Source organism: Desmodus rotundus, chromosome 3 (genome assembly GCF_022682495.2).
Source record: "Desmodus rotundus isolate HL8 chromosome 3, HLdesRot8A.1, whole genome shotgun sequence".
In the NCBI taxonomy this organism is placed as follows: domain Eukaryota; kingdom Metazoa; phylum Chordata; class Mammalia; order Chiroptera; family Phyllostomidae; genus Desmodus; species Desmodus rotundus.
The window spans coordinates 161,801,964-161,815,453 of NC_071389.1; the positions used below are offsets into that span (position 1 = coordinate 161,801,964).

Consider the following 13,490-nt stretch of genomic DNA (forward strand, 5'->3'; position numbering starts at 1 on the left):
CTGATTCTTTCATGCAGCCAGGTTTGAGATTTTGTACTGTTTTCTGTTGTGAGTAGCCATTGTGGGTACCTCCCTACTTCCTAAAGCAATCCATCTTTTTTTTTGATGGATTAATTGTTGAAAACCTTTTCTGCATTTTGAGCTGAAGTATACATCTCTATAATTTGGTTGAATTCTCAGCCATGTGTGCACCGTGGGTAGACTGATCTCGATTTTCCTGGGATACTCATAACTATGATGTTGGGCCGCCTGGATAATACAGGACAATCTGAAAATCCTTCATTTGCTCACATCCGTAGAGTCTTTCTCACCATGTAAGGTTCTGGGAATTTGGAGCCATTACCCAGACTACCACAGGGCATAACCTGTTCTATGGTTATGGTCAAGGTTGTGGTCATATCCTGTGCTCACAGATAGCAATGGCTGCTACCAGAATAAAAGTATCTCAATCTCACAGTAGAAAATATAAACAGAAAGAGAAATGTGGGAACTCAGGTTAACAGATTGTTAAAGAAACAGAGAATGTAAGTCCTTATTATGACTAGCATTTTATAATATCATTGCTTCTGAATTAAAGGACCCGGGAATATTCTGTTTGGGAAGATACCATGCTTATAATTGGAGTTAATTGTTTTTCTCTACACTTATCACATTTATTTTTATTTTAAGGTACATAATAAATGTAGGATTTTGTCAAACATTTGAGTCCGGGATTCAGAAGTAAAAAAATTAAGCTTAAAGAAACACAGTTGGAGATTTGTAACTTAGTAATGGGATGAGTTCATGTTTTTCTCCCAAAGGGCAGCTAGATGAATGGTGTCATGAGTGGAGTTTCTTAGGCTTACTTATTACCGTCATTGTAATATGCCAGATGTCACCCGCCTGACTGTTCTGAGTTCAAAATTGCATCAATAGTAGTTTTAATTATTATAAGCTTTAAAGCACTAGGATTTCGTGTAATAAAGAGTAAAGGCTCATAAAGAGCCTTATATCCTTCTTTATGAGTTTTCAGTCTACGGCCGTACCACCCTGAACACGTCCGATCTCGTCTTTATGAGTTTTCTACTGCTGTGTAACAAATTATCACAGATTTATTGACTTAAAAATAACACATGTTTATTATATCTCTATGGTTTCCATGGATCCAGGGTCCAGGCACAGCTCAGCTGGATTCTCCGCTCAGGCCTCACGGGGCTGTCATCAAAGTGTCAACTGGGGCTGCAGCTCTCCTCTGGGCCTCCCTGCCTGTTTCTAAGCTCATTCAGTTTGGTGGCAGGATTCAGTTCCTTGAGGTTGTAAGCTGAGGCCCTATTTTCTTAAGTCGCTATTGTCCGGAGACCTCTCTGGTCTCCTAAAGGCATCCTTCTCTGTAGGCAGTTCAGAAAGTGATTACTTGCTTCTTCCTGCAGTCCAGCAGGAGCGTGTCTTTTGATATGTTACTTTCTTAAAAAACTCACCTGTCTGATTAGATCAAGCTGAGCCAGGTCGATTTCCCTGTTTTTAAACTTCAAACCAAGTGGTCAGTAATTGAATTGGAAGTGGTATTTCATCATATGCACAGGTTTTGTCACACTTAATAGGCAAGAATTATACATAGATACGGATGACTGGGGGTCATCTTAAAATCTGACCTACTGCACTCTCCTTTAAAAATGTGTTCCCTGTCTTTGGACTGATTTTAGAGATGACAGAATTATGGCTTATTTTAGCATTTGTGGTAGAAATTATATTTTCTTGGTGGTAAAATTTGGTATTAACAATTATGTTCATTAGTTTAGAACCACAGTCTTAACCTGTACAATATCATCCACACTTAGAAATATTACTTGTATTTCTAAGAAACAGAGCTGAAATGACAGGCGTTTTTCCCTGCTATGGAATGATTGTAAATAAATAATATACACCTGGGATCAAGGACACATTACTGTTATTATGTATAGTCATAAAATCAGGTTTTCTCATGAAATAGTTTAATAATCATACAATATTATTAAGCATAGAAGAGACCCCTTTCTTTCATCCAGGAATACCTGAGGTTTTATTTAGAAAGGGTATTATAGGTATAATTTTGAAAATTTTGTATATCATTGGGATGGAGTATAATAAGTAAAATAAAAGGTATTAGAAACTTATGAATCTCAGAATGAGAGCTGAAATATCATCTAATTATCACAATTCTCATTCTGAGATTACTTCTCTCTTTTCTCTTTAATCTCCTTCCACCTTTTCTTCAAGTTTGAAAAACAAAAATGAAATGTTATGTGTTATTTTTTTATTGAAAGAATTAAAAAAACTAATTCTCTTGACCAAGAAAAAGAATGCTGTATGTGCTTTGTGTTATTACATAGTTAACAATAAAATCCATTACATGTATCTCAAACTCTGGCTCCTCCCAAGGAAGAGAATGGGTCAATGAGTTGAGTGTGAAGGGCTGGAGAATTATAGGGACCTTGGTGGCTCTGTATTCTAGGTCGATATTAGTTAGTATCAGGAATGGGATGGTGACACTGGTAGTGCTAGAAAAAAAGGATTGTTGCCATTTTCTTAGACTAACCCTGATTCAGATCCTTAGTCGGGATCTTGGCAGACAACAGATGATACATTCAGACAGGGTGATTGGGGAGAGTGTGGTAAAGGATGGGCAGCGTTAAGGGGAACTCTAAGGGATGAGGCAGTTCTCTGGCGTTAGCAACAGTAGGAGGGGCTATCTGCTGTTGTAAATGTCCTGATAGAGCTGTGGCCTTTGTGAGAGGTGCACACCCCACCAAAGGACCTTGTAGGGGAGGAACTAGGAAAATCATTCCACGCCTATCCTACAATGTCCTACTGAAAGCGGAGGGCAAGACAGTCCCACTGGAAGCCTGAGGGCAAGAAAGCCCATTGTTGTAACTCATGAAGATCAGTCTCCTAGGGCCCAGGGTAGGGTCATGGGGCACAAGGTGAAGAATTGATCTAGAGAGGGAAACAAAAATATATTTGTCAGAGATCTCTAGTATGGCTTTTGTGAGCCTTTTGGTTGCATCTTTCATCTTTCGGGGATCGGAGTGTTTATTTTAGAGAATAATGTCTTAGGTAGGATGCCTACTTAAGTGGTGTCATAACAACCATAAATGTTCCTAAGTTCTAGCAACATTTATTATCCTGGTGCTTTTGCCCCAGAGGACTATGTTGCAAGCAGGAACAAACATACTTCAAATATCTTTGCCTTTGTTTTGCCTGAACCTACCTCTTCTTCCTCCTCAGCCTGGAGAATTCCAATCACCTCTTGAAATTTAGGTTAAATAAAATTTCCTGTTGAAGGATTTTCTGTACCCATCCCAGTCTCCTCTGGCTAATCATTAATCAATTTCTTCTTTGTATATAGTATTTCTTTGAGTACATGTGTAGTTTTCTTGTAGGTTTTTTTCTCCCTCTTCCATGGCTACCCTCCTCAAGATTTTGTTGTTGTTGTTGTTTGTTTTGGCTTTTAAAGTCCTGCACTGTTTGACATTTAGTAGATGTGCCACAGGGATTTATTGACTCACGTTTTCTGAGGAGCTTGAGCGATAGATATGCCACCACATACAGCCACCAGAAGCAACAGAAATCCTATGAGCACTTTGGACAATAGGCAGTTGGGTCCCGCTGTCACCTAAAGTACCCTGTTTTCTTCTAATCCCTCTTTTATTATTATTATTGTTTGGGTGGAGGCTCTTGCATTTCTGGGACAGAGGCTAAAGGAGAAAGCCCCAGAGTTTCCAAAAGATTAATTACAGTGATGCAGAGAATTAGTTTTCTGAACATCTGGTGTTCAAAAGAGAGAGGGCACAATGCGACCCTCTACGAAAGGTACCAGTTTCCCCACCTAGGAGTGGGCTTCTCTCAGGGCGCTGTATCTTAGTTGAATCACGGGGATAAAAAGGTATGAGAGTGGATGTCAGAGGAAGATGGCACAATATCTCTTCATCTTATTTCTCCCACCTTGTTTCCCCAGTTAGCCAGTATTTGTTTTTATGAGTGGGATTGCAAACGAGAGACCCCGTAGCTTAGTGTAGGAATCATACCACCAAATATTAACAGAATACACTGTGAATTAAATACATTAATTAAAAATAGATATGACTATAAATATCTTTTGGTATTATTGTGTAAGAATAAACTTGAGTCAGGTGGACCACACAGAGATGAGGCATGAGGGTACATAGCTAGCTATACAGATTAGGATAAGATTTTTCTTTAATTTTAAAAAGGTGATTCATTACTAATGGATTAAAACATGAAGTTCTCCTCTCCATCTCTGTAATTCATAGACATATATATTTCCTGGTGACGAGTGGGCACTGCTGTGCTTTATTGTTCTTAGGATTTTTACAGACTTAATGCCTTTAATGGAACTACTGAGATGTTCTTTTCTTGAGTGTCCTGAAGAAATAACAATACATTTCCATCAATCATCATTGTAATTAAAGATCCATTTCTGGCAGGGAGTTCCTTTTTGCGGACCTGTGTTACTTATTTATGCAGTGCTTAGGAACACAGTTCAACAAGGTGGAGAGGGTTGAAGTAGGGCAGATCCTTTCTTAGTGTGTGTCTACCGACTAGAATGAACTCGGGGAGGGTCAAAAAAGGGATCTGAAACCCTAGCGGCTTAGCTGTAGTGACAAAATGATAGCTGTCCTGTTTTGTTTTGTTTTTGAAAGAAATGGAAGGCAGGAAATTAGTAAGATAATAATTAACATTAAGATATCAAATTGAACACTAGTAAGTAAAGTCCGATATAATGATCATCCAGAACACTGACAAATGAGATAAAGGCAAAGGATCCTTTCAGGGGACAGATTTATTGGTGTCCCTGTGGGAAGAACAAAGGTGTTAACAGGGTGCCAAGTGGGCTAGTTACAGATCGCTGTAAGTGAAGGAGCTACACAAAGTGGGAATCAGGTCAGATTATTGAGTTAACTGTAGAACTACCACAGTCACGAGGGGATGAGGTCAGAATAACTCAAGCAAAAAAAGAGGAGACAATTTACAAAGACATTGAGGTGATGGAAAAATTTGTCACATTTGTGAAACTGTTGCCCTTAATTTGTGAAATTAAGGGCAACAGTGTTTTCTAAGAGGACAAGAAATTAGCAGTGGCCAACAGCAAAAAGGAAGATATTTGGGGGGGTTATTGTCTTCTATTTGTGGGAGAAAATAAGAATAACCAATCAATTAGCAGAGAAGGCTCATTCTCTGTGATGCTTTAATAAAATGGAGAGCAGAGATGAGAGAGGTGAGGCTGTTTGAGAAAGTCTGGAAGGTACTGCTGACCTCCGTGTCCAACAGCATAGGTTTGGCCGCCAGCGCCCTTGGACTTACGTTAATGAGTGGTGTTAGTGCTCCTCTTCCAATTCAGGGGGAGAAAAGGAGTGACTGTACACGTTCTGGGAAGTTATAGATTATAATGCATGCAATTATTTATTTTCCTTAAGTCAGCATCTTTTAAACAATCACAAATCATTGATTAGTCATTTGCCAACATGCTAATCACTAGCATTTAATCAAATTTAATTCAGTATAAGGACAAATTGTACTATGATAATTTACCCCTTTTAAAAGAACGGAGCTTGGTTCTCTTCCAGTCTGAATGAAATTTTGATTTTTCATTTTTAAAAAAATGTCTTATTTATTTATTTTTAGAGGGCAAGGGAGGGAGAGAGAGAGGAAAAGAAACATCAGTGTGTGAGAGATCCATCAATTGGTTGCCTCTTGCATGTCCCCAACTGGGGACCTGGCCTGCAACCCGGGCACCTGCCCTGACTGGCAATCAAACCAGTGACCTTTCGGTTTGCAGGCCAGCACTCAGTCCACTGAGCCACAGCATCCAGGGCTGACTGAAATTTCTTTACTGGCTATATGGAGATAGTGAAAGTGATAATAACATGAAAGAATAAAAATTCCCATTTTGGCTTTAATAATACTCTATGCTGTTATGAATGGCATGATGAATGAAGGTTTGTTATTTATTACTGTGAAAAGGTTAACTTTGGGATTATGGTTTTTCATTGCAAGTGGGAGTATAATATTATTCAGCTTGATTATCTTTGCAAAGCAATATATGTATGTATATTTGTATGTATAAGTACACATATATCCAAGTAACGATGTTTACTATTGTTTAGGCTTCTATTCCTGACATAATAGTTTTACATTAAATTGTTCTAAAGACTCGGGGCATCCAAAGGGCATTTTGAAAAATATGGCTAGGTGCCTGATGAAGAAATAGACTTGGAGAATTTTCAAGTGGTGCCCTAGCAACAACACTCTATACCTCCATAGGCTTTTATTGCCACATATTTTCTCATTTGTTCAAGATGCTGTGATGTGGATGTGGCAGAAATGACATCACCATTTTACAGAAGGGAAACTGAGGCTGAGAGAGATACTTACCAAAGGTCACAGTTAGTATGTGTTAAGTAAGACCTATGAAAGACCTGAGATTTTACGCAAGCTAGCTTGTTACTGGTTTATGTCTAGGGGCAGAAGACACAAGACTTCTGAGTCAGAAGAGGCAAAGGACTTTTATTACTCACAGCACAGCAAGCATTGTGAACTTCATGTTGATTTGAACTGCTTCCCCATCTCTCCCTTGTCCCCAGTCCAATGGAGGTAGTGCAGGTAGACCTACTATTATATGGATGCTATGAAGGCATCCATATAATATGGAGAAACATGGGGCTTGGGAAATTTACTGTTTCTACAGAAAGCATAAGCAAGCCAGCTCTTTGTCAGGTGGAAGACATTATCCCTAAAGCTGCTGCAAATGCACCTTGAGAAATGATCCATGAAGAGAACAGCCAGGGTCTTGCATTCTTGGGATGCTCAGCGAGAATGTGCAGGAATGCTCATGTCTCTTCCAACAATTAAATCTTAAATGCAGTTCTGCTGACTACTGTGCCTAAAACTTTAGCTGTACAGGTAGCAACTGTAAGCTATTTCCCCCCAACTATGTTTAGCTTCATATTTCTCTGACCTACCCAGGACATCTTGAAACTAGTTCTTTGGCTTATTTGATGTTCTTGATTACTAAACCCAGTTACAGTTATTAGGAAGGTGGAGAACAGAAGTGACAGCCCAATTTAAGGAAACTAGTGGTCTCAGGGTCACTCCTCTGAGCTTCATAGCTACTGCCACTGCACGGAGCCCTGCCAGTTTTCATCATCAGAGTGCCTGTCCCTGTGGCCACAGTAACATTTGCTACAAAAGGGGGAGGGCATAATAAGCACCAAGAAATGAAGAGTGAGTGGTGCCACTGATAGTGAATATAGGATGTAACAGGAAAAAAAAAATATTGGTGCCTCTTTTAAGTCAGGATTTTGCTGTTCTGAAAGGAATAATTACAATATAATTTGAAGGTAGAAAGAACCTGAGGAATATTAAATCAGGCTCCTCATCTTATAGATTGGAAAATGGTTAAATGGTTGTTCAAGATCAAGTTTCTGGTAACAGAGTAAACTGAGGGAGCAAAAGTTGTATTATGTGATAACCACATACCTGGTATTGGAATTGACCACCCCCCCTGCTTTAACTACAGCAGTTTGTAAGATTCAGTCTATAAAATTTTGTTGCATTACTTTGTCTTATGAATGAAAAAATATGTTCTCTGCCTTCAAAGAATTTATTATCTAGGGAAACAATAAGAATTCAAATTGATATCTGCTATGCTAAAATCGTGTGCAAATTGCATAGAATAATATGGGGGGAAGTAGACAAAACTTTATAAAAGTATGTATAGATGTTTGGGCTAAGTCTTGAAGAATTAGAGGTTTCTAGGCAGAGAAATGGAGGGCCAGCATTCCAAGCGGAGGGAAAACCATATACATTAGCATGATGAATGAAAACACAGAAGTAGTTCAAGAAGTGGTCAGTGATTTGATGTAGCTGGGTGTGACTAGAGTTGAGAAGGTAAGCACAGGGGGAATAGGGAATTTTTATGGGGAAACACTGACATTTTAAGGCAAGTTGATATGTGAGGTATAAGGGGGAAAGATGGGCTCATAAATCTGATTCAGAACTAAAAGGGATATTACAAAAGCCAACTGTGGATAAAAGGTTGAGAAATATGGTGTTTGAAGGGTAGCGGTATATGCTATCCCCAAATATGCCACTTTGATGTAAGGATTATTTTGAGTGAAAGGCAATTAGAAAGAAGTGACAAGAAAATATCCCTGCCCTCCCCTATTTGCTTAAAAGGGATGTGAATTTGTAAAGTAAATCACTGGATATGGCACCAGAGGAACCTACCTAACAAACTTTGCTAACTAGCCCTTATCATCTATTAGGTTCTCCCTATATTAATTTATTTTCCCACAATTTGCTGTCCTATAAGATGTTACATAAGTCCAAGTTCTAACCACCCTCTGAGTTACTCATCCCTCATGCTAATGTGTACATGTGTTAATAAACTTCGATTTGTTTTGCTTTTGTTAATCTGTTGTCAGTCTAATTAACAGGGCGTCAGCCAGTAGAACCCAGGAGGGTAGAGGGAAAAGTTGTTCCTCCTCTGCAAGTTGTAAATAGGATTAAATGCTTTCGAGAGATCAGGCAGGATGCAAACAGAAAGGGCCTCCTTTATTTGGAGACGAACAGGTTGTTGGTGACCTTTGTCTGAGCCATCTCTCCAGTGAGAACAGAAGCAAAACGGGCGCTGGATGCTGAGGGGAATGTTCAGCTGTGGCAAAACAGAGACATTTGTTTAACTCCTGTTGTCTTAAAACTGGATAATTGACAACTTGTCATATTCTGTTGTAAACCATCAACCTTCATGAACTGATATAACTAGATTTTTTTTTTCTGTGTGGCTCTGTGTGGCTTTTCCCTTTCAGATCTCGCCCCATTGGTCAATGGATCACACATGACAGAAGGTTCCATACCTCATGCTAACAAAACAACACATTCTCTCGCAAAACCGTCACCACTTTCCATAACAGCCTCTCTCTGCCTACATTCCTTTCCAATGTAGCATTAAAAAAACACACATCTCCATTAGCAAGTTATTATTGTAAACAGAGCCCCCATTGTTATCCTTCACAGTATGATTCTGCCATGTAATATTACAATGTTATTCTAAATACCTATGGCATAAGTTTTATGCATAATTATTTTTCTTTAAGGAAAAGTTTCAAATATATCTGGTTGTGCGATTACACATTTTAAAAAGCTTGCAAGGCTTTTCTTTTGATTATTATTTTAGTGTTGATGCTAACCAAAATGTCGACACTGAATATTCTTAGTGTTGGGATTAGATGAGTGTGTTTCATGTTCTTATTTTTTTATATAAAAATACTAAGAAAGAGTATATTTCAAAATACTTACAGGAATAAATGTCTGATTCTATTTTTATTGTTGTCTTTCTGAGAAGGGCTGGTGTATTTTGTCTATGTATAATCTGAAATTATAGTTTTGAAATTGAGGTTTGTAGCTGGGTAAATATCAAGGTCTTTACATTACTAAAGCAGGTGATTTGGCTTGGATTAGAATTTCATCTGAGAATTCTTGATGTGAGTATAAATTTAGGAATTTGGAGAGTTTAAAATGCTTATTTTTGAAGGGGAATGGAGAAGATGAGTATATCCCTAACCTTTGAAGTATAGTCAGCTTCCAATCATTTGCTTGTAGGGGAGACCATCTCCTTCTAGGCGGGAGTTTCTCAGACTTGCTGGGAAACTCTCATTGCCTGGATGTGGTAGGAAAAGTTCTGCCCATCTTGTTGTTTTAAAGCCACACTCTGTCCCTGACCATGCAAATGGTGGGAACACATCATCCATCTTCAAACATAATCCTCCTCACCACTAGCAAGGATTGTGGTCAGATGAATAGAGGTTGGGAGATTAAGTTTTGAGTGACATTGGCATTCAAAAATTGGCTGTCATAACTGTAGTTCAAATGGCAACTGTTCTTTGATTTTAGAGGGAAGAAGGGAAAGAGGGAGAGGGAGGAAGGGAGGGAGGGAGAGACAGAGAGAGGTCAGTTTTTGTTCCATGTATTTATGCATTCATTGGTTTCCTCTTGTATGTGCCCTAACTGGGGACTGAACCCACATTGGGATGACTCTAACCCACTGAGCCATCTAGCTAGGGCATGGCAACTACAAATGCTTCAAAGACGGTCGAGAATCTGATGGAAGTGATCCATGCTCTGGAAGGCCTACAACAAGCAGAACACCTGGGAATGTTGGACGTGTATGGGCTGCGATCAACAAAGATCAGTGACTGGCAGTGCAAGAACTAGAAGCCGATCTGGGGACTCCAAAGACTTGTGCCTGAGATTTTGATGCAGGATCTTGGCATGAAACATGTTGTGGCAAAATTTGCTCCATAGCTTCTGCTACCAAAGCAGAAGGAACATCATGCTGCAGTTGCTAATGACTTGATTCAAACCACTACCAATGACCCAGGTTTCCTCAAGAAGGTCATGACTGGAGATGAAGGCTGGGTCTACGGCTGTGATCCAGAAAGGAGGGCCCAGTCGTCCCAATGGAAGTTGCCTGATTCTCTGCGCCTGAAGAAGGCACAGTAAAGTCGCCACAAGATCAAGACCATGTTTTGAACAGTGGAAGAGATGCTGGGAGAGCTGTGTGAGGTCCCAAGCTGCCTGCTTTGAAGGGGACTGAGGCGTCATTGTCCTATATGTACAATGTTTCTTGTATCTTGCATCTTCAATAAATGTCTCTATTTGTCATAGCACATGGCTGGATACTTTACAGACAGACCTCGTAGTATTCTATTTTAGATAATCAGGGGTGCAGACGTTTAGTTCCTTCTCAGTATTGGCTTTCCTACCCTTCCATTGAACTTCCGTCCTGTTGAACTGGAAGGGGCTGAAACTCAAGAGATCTGTACTTAGGCTTGGCTTTCATTGCAGTAAATAGGCGAAATGGTTCCACTTCCATAGATCCCAGTGTCTATATCTGAAAAAGTAAAAATGTGGGACCAGAATCCTTTAAAATCCTTTCTTTACTCTGTCTTTATCATTTTCCATTTTCCATCACTGGTTGTCTTTACTTTGTTCCTTAAATGGCATCTCTTTCTCCATGGCAAATAGGAACTTCTCAGAAGGCCCAGGTGTGGTACGTCAGTGATGTGTGTGCCCAGGATGGTCCTGTTTGTAGTGGGAATAGAATAGGGCCAGATTTTGGGTTGTTCTGTTAACATTTCATCATATTTACTGTCCTTCTTTGAAAATAAAAATAGACCTTGAGATTAGGAAAAGAGGCAGAAGAGGAAAAATCTGGAGTAGACTTGGGTGGGTATAGGGTGAGTATGATGGAAGCACACATTCTTCCAAGTGGAGAGAGGACGCCCCAGGAGCACTACACGATGATCCACTGGGTTTTGGAGAGAAAATACTGTAACTTCCGTTTGTATTTATTTTTAGTTTCTTTATAAAATTCTGCTTTGTATATATGACAACTCAATATAGTACACACATATCACATAAATAAATGCATATACACATAGATCATGGGGATATGTTTAAACATGTTAAGTGGACAGAAGGCTATGTTCAAATAAGTGGAAACCATTGGTGAAGAGTTTACAAAAACAGGCCCGTAAAGGACATCAAGATATCCTTGGAAATAAAGAGAAGAACAGTATAGCTGTCTGTCAAGCAGGGAGAAAGCAGAATCCTAGGGTAAATTACAACAAATAACACTTTGGTAGCAGAATTATTTAACTGAGTCTTTACTTCTTACAGGGTTGAAGAAAAATATTCACCCACAAAAGTATTTAATTAATTTCCTCTTGTTCATGATTTTTTTAGTATTGTTACTTATACTGAAATTCACTCAGTTTAATTTATTTAAACTTTTCAACTGAGGGAGCAGGAGTGGATTACATAAGTGTCTTTAAAAGATTTGGCTGGGAATGTTTAAGTCCTGTTTCTTCAGTTTTCTCCATTTATTTTATCTTATTTTTTGCTTGATGAATTCTTACAGAATAAGACCACAACTTGCCAAAGAAAAGATTGAAGGATGCCATATTTGTACATCTGTCACACCAGGAGAACCTCAGGTCTTCCTAGGGAAAGACAAAGCTTTTACTTTTGATTATGTGTTTGACATTGACTCCCAGCAAGAACAGATCTACACTCAATGCATAGAAAAACTAATTGAAGGTTGTTTTGAAGGATACAATGCAACAGTTTTTGCTTATGGACAAGTAAGTACCAAATTACTCTTGTAGAAATTGTAACCTTTCAATGTGTCAATTCAGTTGCATTTTCATTTTTGTTATTTGAGGTTGCGTTATTAAGATCAAGCATACACAGTTTTCTCTGTTGCTTTACTCAGACCGGAGCTGGCAAAACATATACAATGGGAACAGGATTTGATGTTAACATCATCGAGGAAGAACAAGGTATCATTTCTCGTGCCGTTAAACACCTTTTCAAGAGTATTGAAGAAAAAAAACATACTGCAATGAAAAATGGGCTTCCTCCTCCGGATTTTAAAGTGAATGCACAGTTCTTAGAGGTAAAAGACTAATTGTATCATTAGTTTCCTTTAAATCTTGCCCTTAGCACCACAGATTTTGTGATTTTATGCATCTAGCTTCTAGCACAGTGTTTTGTACATAGTGCTCAAATTAACATTAGATATTAGATAATAGAAAAAATAGATAATAGGTAAGACGTATTCCTGACTTGTTGGCATTTGTGATTATAAGCATTTGACAGGTGTCCAGAGAGTAAGACAATTAACACTGTTTATTTCAGAATCTCTCTGTATCCTATAATTACTATTGTATTGTAGGCAGGCTCACAAAGGGCTGCAAACTCAGCGATTAAGACCGAAAGGGTGTGGAGAGCAGGAGGATTAGTAGAACTGAGGCTGTTGCGGTAACCTGGCTGCAGATACTGCTTTCCTGCCAGGACAGGCAGCTGTTTTGATGCCCAAAGGTTGGGGCAGGTTTGGATTCACTTAGGGCAGTTTAGTCTAGTGGGAGGGACGTGACCGTAGGGGGACACCTTGGATATGAGCAACATAGCAGTTAAGTGATGGTGACATTGTAGTTCCGGGTGCGTGGTTCAGAGAGTGTTCCAGTCTCGTTCTAGCAGGATAACCTGAGCTAATCACTTTGCTCATTGATGAGCCATTTTCAAATTAATATCAGCTATCTTACTGCTGGTTTTAATAGACCTTCCAATTTAGTACCAACCCAAAGCAAGGAAACTAAATGATGGCAAAAGGAAAAAGAAGTGTTCTATCTTCCCTTTTACCCTCTCAAATGTTGTTAGGCACTGTGACTTTACAGCATATTGATAGAGCAATGGTGTGTGCGTCCTCTTCTAAGGAGGCAGCTCAGTCTCGTCATCCACCAGTGACGCAGCAACGCTGACATCACTGCCCACCCTGCAAAATCCTGATACTGTTAATTTTTAGATATATTGAGAAAGGTTGCAAGGCAATAGGAGATATATTTTTAGCTCAAGTAGTAAAAATTCTTAAAATCTTTCTTAAGCTTAAT

The 13,490-nt window shown here is 39.1% G+C and overlaps 1 protein-coding gene across 11 annotated transcripts in view; it reads left to right on the forward strand.

Moving 5' to 3' along the window:
* KIF21A (kinesin family member 21A) overlaps positions 1-13,490 on the forward strand; it is a 134,213-nt gene that overhangs the window by 54,970 nt on the left and 65,753 nt on the right. For all 11 annotated transcript variants that reach the window (XM_053921628.1, XM_053921635.2, XM_053921630.2 and 8 more), the window contains exons 2-3: positions 11,960-12,182; positions 12,314-12,496. In XM_053921628.1, coding sequence (XP_053777603.1) covers positions 11,960-12,182; positions 12,314-12,496 — 406 coding nt within the window. The remainder of the gene's footprint in view (positions 1-11,959; positions 12,183-12,313; positions 12,497-13,490) is intronic.